Source organism: Stegodyphus dumicola, chromosome 3, assembly GCF_044657685.1.
Source record: "Stegodyphus dumicola isolate Sdum_Otavi_A_Nest chromosome 3, ASM4465768v1".
Classification (NCBI taxonomy): Eukaryota; Metazoa; Arthropoda; class Arachnida; order Araneae; family Eresidae; genus Stegodyphus; species Stegodyphus dumicola.
Window position 1 is genome coordinate 207,807,802 of NC_140770.1, and position 22,304 is coordinate 207,830,105.

At 31.7% G+C, this 22,304-nt stretch overlaps 1 protein-coding gene across 4 annotated transcripts in view; it reads left to right on the top strand.

Annotated features, from left to right (window-relative positions):
• The window catches only part of LOC118205810 (uncharacterized), a 145,103-nt gene that overhangs the window by 14,355 nt on the left and 108,444 nt on the right, over nucleotides 1-22,304 (top strand). For all 4 annotated transcript variants that reach the window (XM_035378118.2, XM_035378097.2, XM_035378104.2 and 1 more), the window contains 5 exons: nucleotides 2,782-2,874; nucleotides 9,318-9,381; nucleotides 15,710-15,810; nucleotides 18,183-18,291; nucleotides 18,827-18,890. In XM_035378118.2, the coding sequence (XP_035234009.1) occupies nucleotides 2,822-2,874; nucleotides 9,318-9,381; nucleotides 15,710-15,810; nucleotides 18,183-18,291; nucleotides 18,827-18,890 (391 nt within the window). In that variant the 5' untranslated portion in view covers nucleotides 2,782-2,821. The remainder of the gene's footprint in view (nucleotides 1-2,781; nucleotides 2,875-9,317; nucleotides 9,382-15,709; nucleotides 15,811-18,182; nucleotides 18,292-18,826; nucleotides 18,891-22,304) is intronic.

Here is a 22,304-nt window from a genome sequence, read left to right on the forward strand (position 1 = left end):
CGAAGCAACTTAAACAACTTACATTGAAAGAAATGTTTAATAAAGTAAAAAAATAAATATTAAGCTTTTTTTTTGATACCCTTTAGATCTTAATTGTTCTTTATTTCTAACTTATTATTTATTTCTTATTATTTCTTATAATTTCTGCATGCCATCTTATCTGATTTAAATTGATGATCTATAATCCGGAATCGCCGAAGTCACGACGTCCAGATTACGGACTTTGTACTGTATTTAATGTTTCCCCCTTAATTTGGCAAGCAATATGTTAACAAGGGAACACATAAAACATTTTTGAAAATTTGTCCTCATGAGGGAAAAAAAGAATAGTGAAAGTAAAGTTATGTGCAAAGAAAGAATCATGAGATGACACCTTGTGCAAGCTACTAGATGTTTTAAAAAGATTTTTTGCTCTTGACGAAGAGTGACCTGTTTTTGGTATTCTTTGAATTCAATAGTTTTAATTAAAATCAAATAAGAGGTTTTTTTGGTGTATTTTCTAGTGTTTTAAATTCTGATTCCAGTTAAATAATTATAATAACTATACAGTTGAAGTGAATTTTGCTTGTAATCCGTTTATTTTTTCATTAATATTTCTAAATTCTATCAGTGCTATTAAATTTGAAAAATCATATTACTATACCAGTTGATGTCTTTGTCCTATAATAGCTTGCATAAGAAGCCACCTCACAATTCTCTCTTTGCACTGAACTTTTTAACAGCGTAAGGAAATTTTTTATGCAGGCTTGATTTTCCAAAAATGGCTTGTATTGTATCCATTTTTTCTGCTTTAATGCATTGTCTGCCACACTAAAGGAAGAAATAGTAAATTTTGATAAATAGAACTCGTATGACAGTTAATTTATTAAAAGTTTTTTTTTTCCCCAGGATGATATCTGTCTGATATTAAACTTGCCAATGAGCCAAAATTAGAAGAGATTTAATGGGAAATATTATTAAAATTGATCTACTTCAGTTATTACCATTTCAATAGTCAGTGCTTTATGTTTAGATAGCACCAAGTTTTATACCTATGATTGTGAAAAGTAAAACATTAAATTTAACATGTATTCCTAGCCTGATTTAAAAAGCAGAAAAAGGAGATTCCCCCCCCCCCCCGAAATCACCAGACATGGGAAATTATTGGTGGTGAAAAGAAGGGAACAAGTATTCATATTTCAAAATGATATGTCAGATTAAAGAGGAAAAGAAACCAGTAATTTTCCTTGATATATAGCTTAGTTTCTGCTAAGGCAGTGATAAATAAAAGCTTTCTTAAAAGGTGAGAATTTTTCTGGAATTGGAACAAAATGTCGCCAAATGGTTGGCAAGTGCCAAAATCATTGCTATCTTGGTGATCTGCTGAGATGTTGCACCGCATGCTAGTGCTTGATTGCCCCTTTAACATTCATGCCATATCACATTCTGGTATGAGATTGGCAGTTAAAATGTTAAAGAAATGTAAATTTACCCTCCCCCCCAAAAAAGAGCTCAATATTTATTTGTTTGCTTTATTAAATATTTTTTTCAACGTGAGTTGTTTAATTTGCCTTGTTTTTTGTGCTAATGCTTTCTCTTCAGTTCTACTGATAGACGTAATTTTTTGTTTTATTACAAATTCCATTCATAATATCCATTCTCATAATATTGTCAAACAAAATTTTTTCGTTCTCAATAACCTCTGTGTCGCAAGTGGCAATAGCCATATTTTCTGGGTTTGCTGTCCATTCGTTGAATGATCATTGGGATTTTGCCATTGCAATGATAAACTTCTGTTATATCATCTTCGTTTATTACCACATCTCCACCTTGCTTTAAAAATACCATTAATTGGAAAATTTTGCTTTTTAGGCTAATATCATAAAGCTGAGCTAGTGCTTGCTATATACTATTGGTGATTAATCATGAGACTTGCAACTATAGACATGTAAAGCTAAATTTTATTTTGCTGCTTTGCATGCTGACAAAGATAAGCTTGAATTATATTAGTTTTTATACTTATGTCTTATTTATACTTAGTCTTATTTATACTTATGCCTATTTCTTGCATATGATAAAGGTTTATGAGTCCCAAATAAATAAATTCTCACATATATCTAAGTCTTATCCAGGGCAAGCGGGAGATATTTTGCAGTCCAGTGCTGTCTCTGCAAAGTCCAATATTCTCCTGTCAAAGCATTTTCCTAAAATTTTGTATTCTAATGCCTTACCTAAGTTCTAAAGATTTTTGCCATTGCTTAATTTTGTTGCTTGGTGTACCTTTAACTTAAAAAAAAAAAAAAAAAAAAAAAAAAAAAAAAAAAAAAAAAAAAAAAATTGCCTTTACTAAAATTCTACTGCCCTCTGGCATCTGTCTTGGGCTTATCTGAATATCAAATCAATTATTCTTAATTCAAACAACACTAAATTTTTATTATGAAGAAAAATCAAATTCCTAAGAATTCTTCTTTTTAAATAAAGAATTAAAAAAAAAAAATTCTAAAGAAAAAGGGGGTTGCCACTGATCCAGATGTTTTAGATGATTCTGGACATAGATCTGGATTTTGTACTGTTCTACAAAGTAACCTAAAATATAAAAACTATTTTTTTTTTACATTGTATAAAGTTCGTTGAACTGCTTATTTGATGAAGTTATGTTTTTTAAAATTTAGTGCTAACTACATATATTATAGATGAGAAAACAGTTAAGAAATTATTAATGTAACAGGTGCATTTTGTTACTTTCTGTTATAATTTATGTGTTCATTTTTACATAATGGCAAGTTTTTCTTTCTTTGTTAGCATTGAAGAAGAGCTTCTAGAGCTAGATAATTGGAATCCAATGGAAGATGATTTTAATTCCAAAACATTTAATTCATATGATGATAGCTACAGGTTTGTTTTTTTAAAGTACCCAATGTTTATGATGCTTTTTATGCATTTTTTTAATGAATTTTCTGTTCTAAGTTATTTTAACATGCCTGTTAAATGTGTTATTACTTTACAAAGTGAAATAACACTGTATTTCCTTCATGCATGTATATATATAAATGTCTATGTTTATAAGAACATCCATGAAGTAAAAAATGCCCCCTGAAGGGATATAATGCACATCATGTTTGTAACACGTAAAAAGGTATTTGCAAGCTGAAGACATGAAGCTTGCTAATTTCCATTTCTAAATGACTAGAATTTGCCCTATTTCTAGAAACTTAAATTTTATATAATATTATATATATATATATATATATATATATATATGTTTTCAAAAAACTATTGGATTGTAATCTGAAAAGTTTGCATTGGATAATTTTTAGGTGTATTTTTAAATACCCTATTTGACGGCGTATAAGACACACTTTTTTTCCTAAATTTGGTCTTAAAAAAGTTACCTGCATCTTATACGTGAAGGACACATGTTAACTTTCAATACTGAATGCTATTTTTAGCCCGGATAAAGATCTAGACACACAACTTTTTCTACATCTACATGTGTGTGGCCTTCTAAATAAGGGTGTGTCTTATATGCCATCATATACAGTAGTTTTATATAAAAAATGTTATAATTAGATATACATTGTTTTTTTACAACTGCGGTTTTGAGTGCTAGTTAACATTTCTTAGGCATATTTTTTTTGCAATTTACGTCATAAGTTTTTTTACCGTGTAGTTTTAGAATGTTCAAATGTGTATCAGGTTTCTCCTAAAAATTTGCTTTACATTTTTCTTTTCTAAATTTTTTATTGCGAGATCTCTTCTAGCTTTTTGCTCTTATAGAGTGGAATTATTTTTAGACATGGCACCTTGGAAATTTTAGAAAGATTGATAGAAAAAGGTTTTTATGGCATTAATACGTAATGAATATAAGATATAATTTGTATTTGTAAAAAATTTCATATTTTTTTAAATGAATTTCTTAATTTTTGGAGAACGTCTGGAAGTACAATGAAAACATAATATTTGAATGTTTTATTTCTGATACTAGAATCTTAACATATTTATCTTCCCTTTATTTTTTCTACTTTTCACTAGACACAAGCATGGAAGATATTAAAAATGCTTCTAATCTTATCACATAGGCAGACAAGAAAGAGATTTTTTTATTAATAAAGAAATTGAAAACTTACAATTTTAAAGATTCATCTAATATGTCTTAATGCATCATACACATAGCTGGCACTAGCCATTTTCCCACCTGATGCAATGTCTGTGGATCCCAAATTCTGCTGCTAGTGCCTTTCTAAATTCTGTTTCCATTGCCTGCTCTAAAATTTAAAAGTTTTGCCATCTCTAGATTTTGTTGTTTGGTGTGTCACTAAATTCTAAAAATTTTGCCACATCAGCTCTGTAACTGGCCTTTACCATGTATATTTTATATTACTAAAGATATAAAATTAGCCACTTTTTCTATACATTCTAAATGCATTTAGTGTTTTTTAGAATAACAGAAATCCTTAATTAAATCCAAAAATTCTAAAATAACGTGTTTAAGAAAGAAATTGAGTACATAAAGAAAATTATGGTTCAAAGATATGTGCAGTTACTATTATGTAATTTACTCAATTGTTTGATTTCAGTCTTGGCTATAATTTCCCATTTCTATTTCTTCATATGATAGAGTTACTGAGCCAGATTAAATTAAAATTAAATTGTATAATCTTTGACCACTAGTCCACATTATTAGTTTTAATTTTACTGTTCTTGTTTAATTACATCATCGTGAGCTGTAATTGATTTTGTTTGCATCAGAACATTCCTTTATGTTCTAAGTTCTTTTTAAATAAGAGGCTTATTTAAACCTTTGTCTGATATTGTAGTTACTCTCAGACATAGCAATAATATGCTTCATGTCTGTCGGGGATGTTGGACTATTTAACTTTTGCCAGATCAAGTAAACCCTCATAGGTATATTGTGGAGAAGTTGACAAGTTAGTATATAAAGTACACAGAAACTAGCGAGAACATTAGTTTGCATATTGAGACAAATCTCTAATTGTAAACTAGCCAAAATGCCTGGGAAGGCTTCAAATTAAAATGGCGGATAAATATTTTGTTGAGTGCTGTTGTTACAAAACATAAATGTTTTGTAGCTTTTAGTGTGTAGTTATACTAATATTGTTCAAGAATCAATGTCATAAATTACATGTATTTTAAACTGTGAAACTTTGATTTTAATCGGGCTGTTTAACAAATATTGTTAAAAAATAAAATTTTATAGTGATCATGTAAATCCATAATGACTAAGGTTATCAAACTACCTAATTTAGTTATTTATAACTAACTGCTTACTCTTAAAAATTATCTCTACATATTAAAACGAGTTATTGCTTTTCATTAATAGTCACCGTGGTCGCAAGATAAAATACAAAAATGTAAAAAATCAAGTAAAACTTATTCTTTGCATCTACTGAGACTTAAAATAATAATAATAATAATAATAATAAAAAAAAAAAAAAAAAACTATCACCTCTGGTGCTTTAATGGCTTATTGGAACCTTAAAGTATATTAACTGGGTTACAACCCCTGGAACTCTACACGAAGCTACGACACTAACTGCATCAAACAGAGACTGACTAACTTTCAACACTTGCCAACTGTGCTTACATCATGCCTTTCAGGTTTGCTCTAATCAGCAGGTCTATCTCTAGACAAGCAGCAGCAGTGACAACATTCAGTCGTAATGAATCATACTGATTATGATCTTACTTCTCATAATAACCTATGTCATTTGACATAAAATCTACCTGCTATTTACTAATCCTCTAGACTGACCAAGTATGTGACAAAATGAGATGCACAAAAACTCATTATAAAGCTAACTGTTAGTAAAACGTAAATGTCACTTATCTTCTTTCAAAATATGACCAACTATTATAAGTGTAAAATATTTAATGCTACTTGATAAATTGCATGAAGTTTATTTTATTCTCAAATTTATTAACAATTATATTCATTAATTCATGTTTAGTAATAATGCACACTGCTTAGGGATCTATTTTAGTTTTAAAATGGTGTTACAAAAGTGAAATTTGGTCATAAGCTATGTCGTTTGACATAAAATCCACCTGCTATATACTAAACCTCTAGACTGACCAAGTATGTGACAAAATGAAATAAAAATATCAACATAAAGCTAACTATTAGTAAAACGTAAATGTCACTTATCTTCTTTCAAATATGTCCAACTATTATAAGTGTAAAATGTTAAATGCTACTTGATAAGTTGCATAAAGTTTATTTTATTCTCAAACTTATTAATAATTATGTTCATTAATTCATGTTTAGTAATAATGCTCACTACTTAGGGATCTATTTTACTTTTAGAATGGTATTACAAAAGTGAAATTCAGGCATAGATAATAGTTTTAATTGAAATTATTCAGTTCCTAGGTCCTTAATTTTTTTTTCATTAATAGTCCTTAAAAGTACTTAATTTCCATGTGCAGAAATGTGTACGAACCCTGTAATCACTCGCATATGAATTTGCACACAGACGGATAAATGTCATGCATAATTAATTCAGTCTTGCATTACTATTTGCATGCAAAGTTCATCAGATATTAAATATGTTATCACATGTTAAATGTTTTGTTTTATTTTCTGTTATAACAGTATATAAATCTGGACTGGGAAGATTTTGCTTAAGTGGTTAAAATTAATAAAACTGACAGAAACATGAAAAATAACTGAAAATTTACTGTAGTACAGTGATTATTAGAGAAAAATATGTTTTAAAATTTAAAAAGAAATTAGTTGTAATATTTAGAGTATTTATAGCAAAAGACTAACTTCACTGCTGTTTCAAACTCTAAAGAATTTCTTAATTTGTTGTAAATAAATGGAAAGCTGAAAGGTCTTTGGTACTTATGTGTTATTTATAGTGGATCCTCAAAAGGTCATCAGTTATATAGGGTGCGGCAGCATTCATAGCATAATTTGACTTGCGTAGCACAGTGACATACTGCATGAATGCGCACCACCTTATGCCGCATTCATGTACTAATGAGCTGCCATTTCGAGTGTAACAGTGATATGGGTCGTTGGAGTGCACAGCATCATGCCTTTGCTGCTCAAGAATAACTACTCTGTTATTGCTACCCAGCGTCTATTTCGGCAACATTTCAACTTGGGACGTTATGGAAAAGTTCCAGATGGACGGACCATTGCGACAGACATTTCCAGGTAGAGTAATTTCCCGTTTTGGTGACATTTCCTAGTCGCCTTGCTTACCTGATCTTTCATATGCCAACTTTGGGGGCACCTGAAGCAAGACGTTTTCCGAACATGTTGTGCCACCATTCCTGAGTTGAATCGCATCCGAACTGCTGTCGGCAATGTCCCAGGGAATACGTTACGCCGAGTTATGGCAAGCTTCCAATGCCGCCTAGATGAATGTGTTGTGCAGAGGGGGCATCATATTCAAAAAGTAATCCACGCAATAGGCAATGATTTAAACATTAGTAAATGGCATACCTTTTAACTATTAATTGACATAAGAGGTAATAAATAAATTACAGTTACTGCTTTATGGTGTGCTTTTAATATCTTACTATGAAAGCTGCCGCACCCTATATTTGATTCTCAAAAGATCCTGCTCAGTGTCTGTCTTAATTTCTAAAAATTTTGCTAATCTTTAGTTCTTGATCTTTCCTTAGTTCTTAATTTTGTTTCTCAGTGATTTATTGTTTCTCAGTGCTTGTTCAGGAATTGGATTGTCACATTAAAGTGAGAAACTTACCAATGAAAGTCTTAGCGAGAAACAGTTGCCAATACATACAAACAATTCAGCCAGTGACTACAATATGTAATTAATTTATTATATACATATTGAAGCACTTTAATATAAATTTATAGATATTGATTTAATATAATATTGTGGGCAATTTATTTAAAATTAACAACATCTACATACCCAAAATAAATTTTAAACAGATATTTTCTGGTGGCCACAATTCAGTAGTGGCTGCTAATAATGCACCTCTAGTGTGGGTAATAATCACCACTCAAATCTATGGTTTTCTGCTAATATTTTAGCAGTTTTCAAAGTTTAGTAGTTTAGTTTCAAAGTTGACCATGAGTCCAAAAACAAATCAACCTCATTTTGGACATCCTGTGCAGAATGGAAGATAGCATCAACAAGATGTAGTTGCAGGTGTGAAAATAGGTAAAAGTTCGAAGGAGCAATGTTGGGGCTGTATGATAGGTATGGCCATTCAATTCTGTACAGAGTCCAGCCTGTGAATGCTAACATATGTGGTCTTGCATTATCTTGATGGAACATTACATTTTTGCACCGGAACTCAGTTCAACATTTTTCCTTGATAGCAGCATCAACATAGACTACCATCTTACTGTCGAGGATGTAAACTTTTCCAGATAGTTTGTAGATAATACCATGGCATTCCCACCAGATACAAAGCATGGTCTTTTTGTTTGTCAAAAATTTCACTTCACGACGCTCCAGTGGGCGCAGACCAATCTAGTTTCAGCCTGTGTTGTTGAAGTAAATCCACTTTTCACCACAAGTGACGATCTGGTCCAGCATTTTTTTCTTGCATTGATATTCAAGCAGATTAGTGCAGGCTTGAGTCAGCTCATGCAGCCCTCAACGATTGAACTTGTATGTCAAATTAATGTGATGCATAGAGTGACTAATGGACATGGCACTAAAGTCTAACTCCTTAGCAAGCTCTCAAGTGGTTGCATACTGATCTTTTTCCGCAAGTTCTTGCAGGCGGGCCTCATCAACATCAGTAGCCTGCCAGAGTGCTCTACTTCTTCAGTGTCACAGTCCTTGTTTTTAACTTTCGATTCCAAACTTTCACAGTGTTATATTATACAACATTAGTACCTAAAGATGTACACATGATTTTGAGATATTCTGTAGCTGACTTTTTGGAACAAAACTGGAAATAAATAATGGCTGTAATCTGGTAATTTTGGACACCTTAATGAATTTTTTTACAAATTTCACAGCAAAGTGAAAGCAAGTCTTGCATGGTTATCGAGGTTTCACGCATTCTAAAAATGTGGCAACTTGTACTAAGATAACAAAAATGTTGTTGTGAGGTAACGAAATTTTATTACTTGAAATATTCAAGTAGAAAATGTAATATTATTTTATTACTTGAAATATTCAAGTAAGAAAATGTTTTATTTGGAAGTATGTTAACCTTTCTGATTTGGGAAGTTTTCATATTTGTTTTTTTTAGGTGAGGGACAGTGAAAAGCATTTTAATGCTAAAAATATAGCAATAATCAAGATTGGTTGATATTATTTGTTTATATCTTTATTTGTGTACAAATGAGTATTTTTTAATAACTATTAATCTTACAGCTTGTCACCAGAGTATGATGATTGCTGTTTATATGTTCGTCATATTCCACCTGAATTAAGCAGAGTAAGTATTACCTTTCATGCATTTAAATCATTAGCTTTGTGAGTATATTAATTTATTGAATTGCTTATGATAATTCACTAAATTGGGTTATTGCAGCAACAGTGAGTAACAGAGGTCAACAAAGTTGCAAAAGTTGTACGGTATGGATAATAAAAGATTGAAGGCAAATGGTTTAGTCTAGGGGTGGTCAAAAAACAGCAGGCAAGTTGAATGGGGGCCCTTTTAATTGCTTTATCTGGCTGATTACAAAAATACTATGTGTTTGCATTTTCATCTCTTTCCTATTTGATTTTGGGGGCTCACCAGCAGCCGAGTGGTAAAGTTGCTGAACACTGTTAGTTCTGACCAAGTTTCGAATACCGCAAACGGGCTGGCTGCATGGGTGTTTTCATGGTTTTCTCCATTGTGTAATATGTGTATGAGCCAGTTTTTCCTAGAAAGTCCTCCACGAAGGCATCCCTTCTATTAATCAGATAGCCATCAAGGCTTTGACGTAATCACATGAACCAAACCAAACCTACTTGATTTTGTAAGTTAACTACCTAAATCAGCAGTACGACTGCACTTCTGTTATTACAGTGTATATTTGCATATACAGGGTGTTTCATAGATCATGGGACAAACTTGGAGGGGTGGGAGCGCATACTAAAACATGCATTTTTTGTATAGGAATGTGGGGTCTCAAGTGACGGGTTAAGGCAGGAACGCAAAAGAACGTCACGAGAGGAAAATATGTTTATGTACAAAATCAATGCAAAGTGCTTCCTAGCAGCAATACAGTATTTACAATAAATGTTCAAAAAAGGGAACACTAACAGTAATAGGAACTAAGCTGTTATTGGCTGGCAATGCAGCGGTAGAAGGTGGTAGTGAGCCGGACAAACCATGATCCCATGCATGAGAAGATCATTCGCAAGTCTGATGTGTGAGTTTACACACAGAGAAAAAACTGACATGCATCTCATGTATGGTGCTGCTAATGGGAACGGCAGAGCAGCGCTACAGTTGTACCAGGAACGATTTACGAACAGGCGTATGCCGAAGCACTCAATGTTCGAGAGGTTGCATCGGTCTCTGTTGAAAACAGGTCATTTGATGCCACCTCTGACACTAAAAGTGGAAGAAGAAGTGCACGACAACCTCGCATTAAAGAATCCATCTTGAACATTGTGCATGAATCACCTCAGACAAGTGCAAGAGCTATTGTGTCATCTGCAGTTGAGTCATTTCACCATTTGGAGAGTATTGCATGAAAATGGTTTGCACCCATACCATTTTGCAGAAAGTCCAAACCTTGCAAGAGATGGTTCTTGCAGCAATGTACGACGCAGGTGGATTTCCCATCGGATGTGCTATTCACGGATAAGGCAACTTTCTCACAGGACAGCATCTTCAGTAGCCACAACATGCACGTGTGGCAACTCGTAATCCACATGGCACACGTCCACATGCATTGCAAAACCGCTTCTCCTTGAATGTATGTACGGGTATTGTTAACGACTACCTCATAGGCCCATACCTCTTACCCGCAAGAGATGGTTCTTGCAGCAATGTACGACGCAGGTGGATTTCCCATCGGATGTGCTATTCACGGATAAGGCAACTTTCTCACAGGACAGCATCTTCAGTAGCCACAACATGCACGTATGGCAACTCGTAATCCACATGGCACACGTCCACATGCATTGCAAACCCGCTTCTCCTTGAATGTATGTACGGGTATTGTTAACGACTACCTCATAGGCCCATACCTCTTACCCGCACATGCAAATGGCTTATGTTATCATATTTTTCTTCAAGAGGAATTGCTGCAGGATGTTCCGACTGTCGTTAGTGATCTCATGTGGTTACAGCATGATGGTGCACCAGTCCATAACCACATGCGGGTCCACAATTACTTGGATGGGACATTTCCGGGCCGATGAATTGGACGTGGTGGACCCGTTCGCCAGATTTATCCAGCTTGTATTTTTTTTATGGGGCCATCTGAAGAGCATCATTTACGAGACTCTCGTTGACTCACTGAAGGACCTCGTTGCACAACTATCCATTGCAGCTGCAAGCATGCGCAAAATGCCTGTATCATTTTTCAAAATGTTCGTCAATCCCTTCTGCGATGCGATATTACCAAGCATGCATTATTGCTGGTGGTCGCGATTTTGAACATTTATTTTTAATACTGTATTGCTACAAAGAAGCACTTTGCATTGATTTTGTACATAAATACATTTTCCTCTCGTGTCTCCCCCCCTGCCTTAACCCGTCACGTTAGACCCTACATTCCTATAAAAAAATGCATGTTTTAGTATGCTCAACCACAGAGAACGCTAGATATGTTAGAATGAAAAGCAGTGCATCTGCTGAAGAATGTAGTTCTGTTATTTCTAAAAACATTAATTTAGAAATTAAGCAAAGAAATATGAATATTGTGGAGATAAAAAGACTTCAGGAAAGGGAGGTTTGGGGAAAAACATTTCATCCATAAATTTTTATTTAAAAATGAAATAGTATACATGTTAATCATTTGATGAGAAATTTGTAGCAAAGAAAAAATATTCAAAATTAGCTAGTAACTGATTAGCATACATTTGATGAAAGGTATGACTACTGGAGAAACCTATTTAATTGCTGCTGAGAAGTGGCTAATTAAAATGCATTTAAATTGGAACATTTAGCTAGGGATTGCTACCACTGAGTTGGAACCTAATTTTGATGACATAATCGCAAGTGAACATTCAAAATTTCACCTCTTACATTAAGTATATATTAATTAATAATTATTTTTATAACACAGTACTTTAATATAAATGAAAATATTCAAAGCAGTAAATTTATAAAAATGTTTGATTAATCATCATAATCAGTGAAATTTGCATATACATTCTTTCGTAAACCTTGTACAAAAAAGGGGGGACAGTTCTATATCTCCCTGCTGTTGAAATTTAACTTGCGTTTTCCATGTCTCGAAAGCATGGCTTAGGATATATATTAAATTTATATATAGCAATTGTTCTAACATAGGTATTCTGATACAAAATCGGACGTTCTCTGAAATAACATACCAATTTTTTTTTTTTTTCGTTTCGATTCTATGTCTCAAATTGTGCCAAGTTTTGTAAAAATCGCACAAGTAGTTTTTAGAAAATAAGCTCTCAAAATTTCAGCCCCTCCATGTTATTGAATTTAATGTATATTTATTAATATATCTTTTTTTCATCAAACTTATTTGATTCTTCCTTTCACATTTTGAAATTTACGTTCATTCCAAATAAAATTCACCCATTTTTTTGTTTTATTTTAAAAATTTCTATTTTTAAATAATTTTTATAATTTTTTGAAAAAAAAAAAGCTTGAAATATAATCTATAGAATTTTTACTATCATCTTAAAGTAGGTGTATTTCTAAGCATATCTGCAAAAAATTAGAGTTTTTTATTCAAAATTTCCTAAGTTATAGGGGAATTTACATATTGGCACGTTTTGATATATTTGTGAGCGATAATAACGCCAAATGTGGTTTATGCACTTTGTTAAAATTACTTGAAAGTATGAATGATGCATCTTTATTTCCCTGCTCGTGCACAGTCAAAGGGAAAAGAAAGTAGGCTACCATAAATTAAGAAGTTAGGCAAGGGAATTATTCTCGGCACAAACAGAAAACAAATGCGGCAAGATAAATTTTTAAATTTCTCTATAAATTTCTCATCAAAAATTTCAAAATTAATATCTAAGCATAATTTGAGTCAGAATCAAAATATGGAAAACAAAATTAGTATGTTATTTCAGAAAAAGTCTGATTTTGTGTCAAAATACCTATGTTAGAATAATGCTGTATATAAACCTAATATATGTATAAGTCGTGCTTTCGAGACATGGAAAACGCAACTTAAATTTCGACGATCAGCCCAGTATAATCTGAGAGACAAAATTGTCCCCCCTTTTTTTTTTTTCTTGTGTGTGTGTAAGATGTTAAAACAATTCATTTGTTGGCCCCCACGCGAGGTCAATGTGATACTGTATTCTCGGTCTTATTTAGAGTAAAAAATATGAAATTGTGTGTAGAAAACACTATTTTAAATTTTAATTAAAAAACATTCTACCAGGAAAGGGTGTTCCTTTCCTCCCATTGCATCCTCGCAAACAGCACTAAAAAGTGCACTATCTGTGGTTAAAAATATATTCCCATCTCTGATTTATACTGTATAAATGACACCAAATAGATTTGTGAAAGTTTAAATGAAACTAATAATGAAGCTAACTATTTTGATAGATAATCAAATTGGTTTTAGTTTCTCCTATTAATTTTAGTATGAAATGCAAAACTTTTATTTGACCGTTGAAACCAAATTTCGATTCTGTATTTTCTTGGCTCTTCCAATTCATCTGAAACATTTTAAGAAATTTAATAATGCTTTATATGTGTCATAATTTAAGATTTCTGCATGATAACTGAATAATGCTATATGTATTAATAAGTTTACCAATTTGTCAAATTTAAATATATATTTTGAATTCCTGTGTGTCTGTTCTATTTATTACGGAAGAAATTAAGTCCATTGATATCTTTGTTTCCAAATAACTGAAATACCAAGTCAGCTGTCATCCTTTCAATCTACGGGGGAAATTACTTTCTAAAAATGTGCAACTATTTGGCATTGCTTTTAATCATAGTCCTATTGGAAATATAAAACACATTTCAGATCATATCATAGGAAGTTTGAAAAGTTGTGCATGCTTTAACTAAAATTATGAATGTAATGCCAGCATTTGGGCATTATCGCAATGTTTCATTTTCATTAAATGAGTAAGTATAAATAGTAATAATTAGTAAATAAATAATTCAATAGTAATAAAAATAAAAGTAAATAAGTAATGTTAAAGTAATACACCTAGTAAATAAAATTTAATATAATTTTTTTCCCTTTAAATAATCAAACCAGAGATGAATATTGATGTTATTAGTACATGTCTGTAAAATAATTGTACATGGATATGAAGAAATTAGTTTGTGTGTGCAAAGATGGTCCATCAGTGACAAAACCTGAAAACTGGTTTACTTTTGTATTAAAAAATGTATAGATCTTTTACCATTTCTCTGTATCATTCACAAGGAAAACTGGCTGACACTATGAAGCAAACTGCAACAAATATAGAAAGTTTTATCTGTTCATGAGAATCTGAACCATCGAAAATTAAAAAAATTATTGAAAAAATTTAGCAGTAATTATAGTAATGTTCTTTTGCATACCTGTTTGGGATGGTCAAGCAGAGGAAAATTTCTGGAACACTGTTTTTCTTTACACCAAGAAAGTATTTTTTTCCTGCAAAATATTAACTATATAGCTATTAAAAATGAAGGGTTGCCTTTCTGTGTGATATCACAGAAAAACATAATAATCTCATTTATGGTAATCTCATTTATAGGTGAAAATGAAATTACTTCACAGATGGCAAGCAAAGTATTTGCTTTTGAAGTTAAATACCTGTCATGAGAAAATAAAAAAAGAAACATTGCATAATTTTTCACCACCACCACCACCACCACAAAAAAAAAAAAAAAAAAAAAAAAAAAAAAAAAAAGCTAAAACATAAAACAGTGTTCAAATATCTCCAGAAAATGATAGAATAATTACAACTGATTTGATTGTCTAATCTAAAGAACTGAAAAGTAGATTTCATAAATATTGAGATTTATTTCATGCCTGCAGAATGTAAAAATAACAGTTATTACAAAACTAGCTGCATTAGAATATGTTTATGCAGTTCTGTTTAGGAATTCATCAAGCTAAAAAAGTTATATGGATCTCACCAGTGGCCAAGTGGTTAAAACTGCTGAACTCTGCATATTTTTCATGTTTTTTTCCATGCATAATATAAATGCAAGCCTATTTCCTAAGAAAATCTTCCTTGAAGACATCCCTTCTTTTAGGCGGACACATGTGAATAAAACATAAAAAAGCACAGATCAAGCCAACTATTTGCTTACGCACGAATAAAAGCATACTATAAGTAGGTGTTTTCCTCCTCTTAGACAGACAGCCTGTATTCTGTGGAACAGTATAATTATCATAAATAATTACACTCAGTCACCAATTATCAATTATACTTAAATGGAATTCTTTACTTTTCACATCACTACAATTATCCCTTAACTTCTAGAGTAAGGCTAATTAACAGCTGCATAAAGTAAGGAGTTCCTTTAATTCATTAGCATCTATTTTGTGATTTTTATGGATATCAAATGTTATTTTTTATAAAATGTCATGTATTAAAAGTTGTAAAGTATCTTGTAGGATTTATATTATATATAATTCATTGTTTTTCTATAGGATGCTTTTGCAACTATTATGTCTCAGAATGGCAAAAAAATTCAAAGAGTATACTTGAATTGTCCAAAACAAGGAGCCAATCAGCTGCCACATGTATATGGGTAAGTACTATGAAATATTTACTATTTTTATAATTAAATAGTGTAATTTTTGGTAATGGGAATTAGTATTTTCTTGCAACATGAAATTATCAAATGATAAAAAAACAGAAATGAATAAGCTTTAGTATGAACTGAAGCTTTAGTATTTGAGCTACATTTTACTAGTATTAGAACAAAACATGTTTGGACTAGATACTATATCTGTTTACAATGTCAGTTCAGCTCTTTTCTGTTAGTGGAGCATAACTTAATGACAAACATAAATGTTGGCACAAAATCTAGCTAGATGGCACAACCCTAATGATACAGCTTCATAAAAAGAATTATTATTATATTAAATCCAAAATAGCTATACAAAAACAGAAACAAATGCAAAAATTTAAATAGATTTTACCAGTTTAATTTTATATTGCACAGGAAGCATAAAGCTGCCAGGTATATTTAATATTGCTGAAAACATATGTCTTCTGATACAATTGATGTTATCTGAATTTGATTAGGCAGGAATCAAGATGGTAGTGGCTGTACCACCTGACGTTTATTTCACCATTCTGGATTTTGCCATAACCTCATAACATTTTCTTGAAAATCTAGGAAGGAAAATTACTAAATGCGTATTCTTTTTGTCTATTTTTAATGACATCACGGCATAGCTACCCATGATGCAATACAATAAGCTGCCACTTTGCTGCACAATTACAGTTGCACCATATTGCTGCGTGCGTACGAGTTCGTTTGAAATGAATGCACAAGTCCGATAAAAAAATGAACAAAAATTTATTATTATCACAAGAAAAATGCTTAAATTTTCTCAAATTATCCTGCAGTATTACAATATCTCACAGTAGTTATCTTTTAACTACTCAAATGTCCAATAGAACGTAATTCAAAACAGCTAAAGAACGCTAATCCGCGAATTCGCTACAATCAACAAGAGCAGTTTTCTAAACAACAACAAACTAAGCAACTACTACGAACTGAGATGTTTTCCTCCTTTTATAAGATTTTAAAATCACGCGCTAGAATTTTCCAGTACTTTCTCGAAATCAAAAAGAGATATTTATTTATTTATTTAATGCACGCGCTCTTGTATTTTCAATTTTTCCGGCTTAGCTTTCTATTAATATTCATCACGCGCTGCACTGCGCGAGAAATAAAACCATTTAATTTATAATTCAACTAACATTAGCTTTTTAAATACCAAATTCGTAACAATATTAACAGATTTATTTATTTTAAAAATGCCAAACATTAGCATGTTCACCATTAGTTCACAGGCTTTTGTATACTTTTTAACAATACCCTCACACTGAGAAAGTACAATTCAGTTAATTAAATGTTCAAAAATCATATGCTTTCTGGAGTCACACAAAATACAGCTTCGGGAATCCACCACTCGAATTCTGTAGAGGTGGTCTTGCAAACAGTCTCGGCAAAGCTGTAGCAGATTTAGCATTATCCAGGATGCACCATAATGAGGTCTGCTACGTTACATCCATCATATTATTAATAGAAGAGAATCGTCAATTCTTAATTTGCTAAAATCCAGAAATTCTAGTGCTGTCTACAATTTTAGTATTTTCCTATTGAATCTCAACTACATATTTTTGATATCATATTTGTGGATTTGGGCTAATTTATTTCCTTACACTTTAGTTCAATCTAGACAAAACAAAATGTTCTGAAACAGCATCAAAGAATATTTTCTAATTTCTCAGTTATTTCACTGCAGATTACCTATCGGTAATCCTCTAAAACCCCATTGGGAAGGGGATGAAAATATGGCCTACATTATTTTATTTTTTCGATCAGTTTCCTTTAACTTTTACAGTTTTGTCAATCAGTTTTAATAGGTTGAGATAGAAAGGAATTGTTGCTTACTCCTTAATTACATAATTCCAATCTGCCATTATGTTGTGATTCATTTGGAACAAGGTTTGGTTAACAAAACAAAATTATGTTAAGTCTAAAAACATTATTAATATAAATATTCAAGATTTCTAAGAAAGGCATTACAATAGGAAATTTTAATCAAAACTTGCTTAATAAAATTTTCGTGTATTAAGTTTTGTAAGTGCTTATGGAAAATGTTTATTGCAAACTTAAAATTAATCACAGCGTATGTAGATAAATAATAAAACATACAAAAGGGCAAAATTATTAAAATATATGAATATTAATTTAATCACTAAACTGATTTATTTATAGCAAATTTTTAACATAATTTTTTATCTACACGTGCATTTAAAAGTATGCTGTAGTAAATAAAACTTGCATTTAAATTTTTTTTTAACTTGGTAAATTTCAACTTATACGCTACATAAATTTCTTTACTTAATATTATTAATTTGATATATACAATCTTTTATTAGGTTTGTGGCATATGCAACACATAGGGATGCTCAAGAAGTTATGAACAATATGAATGGAAAACCTCCATACAATTTCAAAATAGGGTATGCCAAAAGAAAAGATAGTAAAGTAAGTTTCATTGTTTTATAAATGAGTAACTTTATAAGATTGATTTTTTTTATCAATTTTATGGATCTAGAAAAGTTATATGAAATTGGTAATTTCTGTTATTTTTTTTTATCAGAGTCTTAGTTTTAGCATGATGTGTTTGAGATTTTTTATGCCTAAAATTTTTATTCTCAAATACATTAATGGTGAATGAATATTTTTGTCATGTAAGTAAGGATTTATAGTTCATAGATTTGAATTTTTAATACTTACTTAAGCTTATTAGAATGTCCATATTATGGTTAGAGTGGAATTAGAATGTCCATATTATGGTTAGAGTGGAAGCCATATTGCTAATTAGATGTGTTATGGATAGCATATCATTACTGGGAAAAGTTTTTTTCAGGGTGAATAATTTTTAAAATTATATCTTTAAAAATGAAGATATGTTTTAAATAATTGATATGTAGGATATTGTGTAATATGTTGCTTGAATATTTATTTTATGTGTATTTTCTTAAATATGTTTTAACATCTAATATTTTTATATTGTCAGAATAACAGTCTTCCCGAAGGTGTTACTGCATCTCAAGTTTCTCATTTGGGGGGAGCTGGAAGAGGTATATTTTACATTCTTAGCATATTTTATATGTGTTTTATCTGTATCATTGTCAAATAATGCAGAATTAGAGATTTTCTTTTAAGTTTTTATTTTCAGTATGAAGTAAAATATGAAAATATGTTTGAAACAAGTTCTACGTATTGTGTTTTCTTTGGAAAAATGATCATAATATTTAAAGCATGATTATTATTATGTTCACATCATTTAAATGGTAAAATAATGCACAATTTTTTATTTGGACTGGCAGATAGATATTTTGCTGAACAACTGCTTCTTTATTAAATAAAAACTGATTTTTTTAAACATTGGATCTTATGCATTTTTCTGGCATATTTTGCAGAACAACTGTTTCTTTATTTTGAAAAAAACCTGATTTTTTAAATATTGAATTTTTTCTATACATTTTTATGATACTTATGTTCTTTTTCCAAAATAATTATTATAATAGCCTTTCTCTTCTAAAACATAGTCAGTGAAATAAATATGCTATTTTAATGCCTCATGGATAACAGTGTTTGAGAATTTCGTGCATTTCTAGAATTAGTTTTACTTAATCCTAAAGGAAGTTATTTATATTTAAAGGTTTGCATTTGTATTACAGGTACAGAAATTTTCATATTTTTAGCCTTTCTACTCCTCAAAACTTAATATAAACTTTTAATATTTCAGATATTTAGCACTTATGTTCTGATGAGCCAAAGCATTATAACCAACCCTATATTTTCCAATAAATTCATCTAAATGACGTGGAGGGCACATGATGATTAATTGGGAATGGCATTTAACTGCTGCTGAAAAGATAAGGAGTCATTCTTGTACTTACTTTCGTGAGAGATGGTAAAAACTGCTGATCTAAGTGAATTTGATAGAAAACAGATTGTAATGGACTTAAGATTTGCAATGAGTATCTCCGAACCCACACGACCGTGTGTTTACAATCTGCCGTTGTTAGTATTTATGCAAAGTAGGTAAATGACAGTGAACCCAGCAGTAGATGCCGAGGTGTTGGACATCCACGTGTCTTCAAAGAAAAAGAATGCTACAGGGTTGCCACGCTACCTGGAAAACCGGAAAAAGTCAGGGAATTCGGAAATTGACAAAAAAATTCAGGGAAAAGTCAGGGAATTTAAGTGTTTTAGTCAAAATCTGGAAAAGTCAGGGAATTTCATACAACGATCCCGCCAAAAAAGGCGAGTTTTGCGCCGACGTCGGAAGAGATCACTTTTTTGGCTAATTGTGTATCACGTGAGTGTCATTCGGGCAGCTGGCATAGAGCCAATTTTCACAGCTCCAATTTGATTGTCTTTTTAGAAAGGCAAAGCAAGTTTCCCGCAACTTTTGGTTTCCAGTAACCTCGAGAAACGCATGTGCAGAGCATGAACTAAAGAAAGTACCTGTTCTCGTATAAAACAAAATGGGTTTAGTATACGGTACCATGAACTTTAGAATTAAAAAAATATGTATTTTAAAGAAGGAAAACCTCTCTGCAACAGACGTGGCTCGGTTCCATCATAGCGGGAAACAGCGTGCATGCGCAATAGATCTGCCGCCAAAGCTCGAAACCGCTGTCGAAGTTCGAAGGTCACATTATCAAGAGTTCATAAAATGAATATCGTTTAAAATGTCTTTAAACTCTAAAGGAAAAGAAAGTATTTTTTGGCGCAAATAAATTAATTCATGGATTAGTTATTTTGGGGGGGGAATCTACGAAAATCCGTTTTTAAAATTATTGTGAAAAATCCAAGAAAAAACGTTCTTTGATAAAACTTTTCTTCTTGGATTTTTCTCAATAATTTAAAAACGGATTTTCGTAGTTTTCTTTTGTCAAAGAATGTTTCTTCTTAACATGTGTTTCTCAATTTCCTGTACACATCGCAGAGAGGGAAATTCTGGCCATTCCGTTGTCAAATCCCTTGGCAAATTTTCCCTCCGCTTTTTACATAGACGTTCTTTGGTCAGAATAATCTCCATGTATGGTACAGCGGGATTTGGCGACATGATGATGAGCAGTAAGCGGGTCATTTTGTTCTTGGCAACAATTTTCAAAATCATGCGAAGGCCGTATCGTCTACTAGGATTTTACCGCAAAATCTTTTTTTTTCTTCTTTTCTTTTCTTTTTAATAAATACCTTGTCATTTTGCAGTAAAATAAAAAAATAGTAATCAATCATCTAGGATAACCATGTAATATAACTATATTCGCTAAAGTATCGTTGATTATTCTAATTAAATTTTTAAGTAATTATCTTTATTTTTATGTTATTCATATCATTTAATGTTGCTTCTTCCCTCTAAATTTTTTTATCATTAGTAAATAATATTTCGAAATTTCAGGAAATTTTCTCTAGCAGTATGATGACATCACGAAATTTAATGCACATATTTTTTCCTTATGTATGCTGCGAAATAAATATAAAATACCTCAATTTAATAAAAAAATATCATTAAATAGATTTCTCTCTTTTGTTTAGCTGCAGAATGTCTGCTAAAAAAGCCTTATTTTATTCCAGATTGGGCAGATTCTAATCTCAATCTTCAGTGGAGAAAACAACTCCTATTATAATTATATTTGTGTTTTCAAGTGTTAAGGTGCCTTTTAAGAATACACCTCACACAAATTAAATTTACCTAAAATCTAACCTAACTTTTAGCATTGCGTTGTGATTTATAAGAACCGGATTAGCCTCGTGTTGAACTGGGGATGATCATGAGTAATAATTAAATAAAACGTACAGTTGTTATCCAATGTATATATCTTAAATTTTATTAAGTTTTTTAAGCGGAAAAGTAAACAATTATCAAACAAAGTGTACCAAGAATAATTAAGAATAAATGTCCTCTGGGATTTATTGAATAATTAAGTGAATTTGCTACACAGTACAAGTAATACCATAATTAATTTACCTCTTAGCACAGCCAACGTACATTACGCGGATAGACTGGAATTTTCTCGAAACATACCTGGAAAAGTCATGGAATTTCATTCTCCTCTTTGAGTGGCAACCCTGATGCTAGAGACTGTCCCACATGGTACAGTGAAATTGTTACCAGACAGTGACTGAACTGACAGCCCAACACAATGCAGGTCCAAGTGTTTTGAAACATGCATTTTATCAGACACTGTTGTATATGGGATGCACGGCAGATATCCCACCTTGTGTGTCTTTGTTGATTAAGCATCATTGACAACTGCAGTGGGGCTGGGAAAGTTGAGACCGGACATTGGATAATTGGAAGACTTGTCTGGTTGGATGAATCATGATTTCTCATTCATCATGTCGATGGTTGTGTCAGGGTACCCTGTCTTTCAGGTGAACAGTTGCTTCCTCCCTGTACAGCAGGTCAGGTACTGGTGGTGGTGATATTATGCTTTGGGGGACATTCGCACGGATGGCTGTGGGACCTGAAGTTT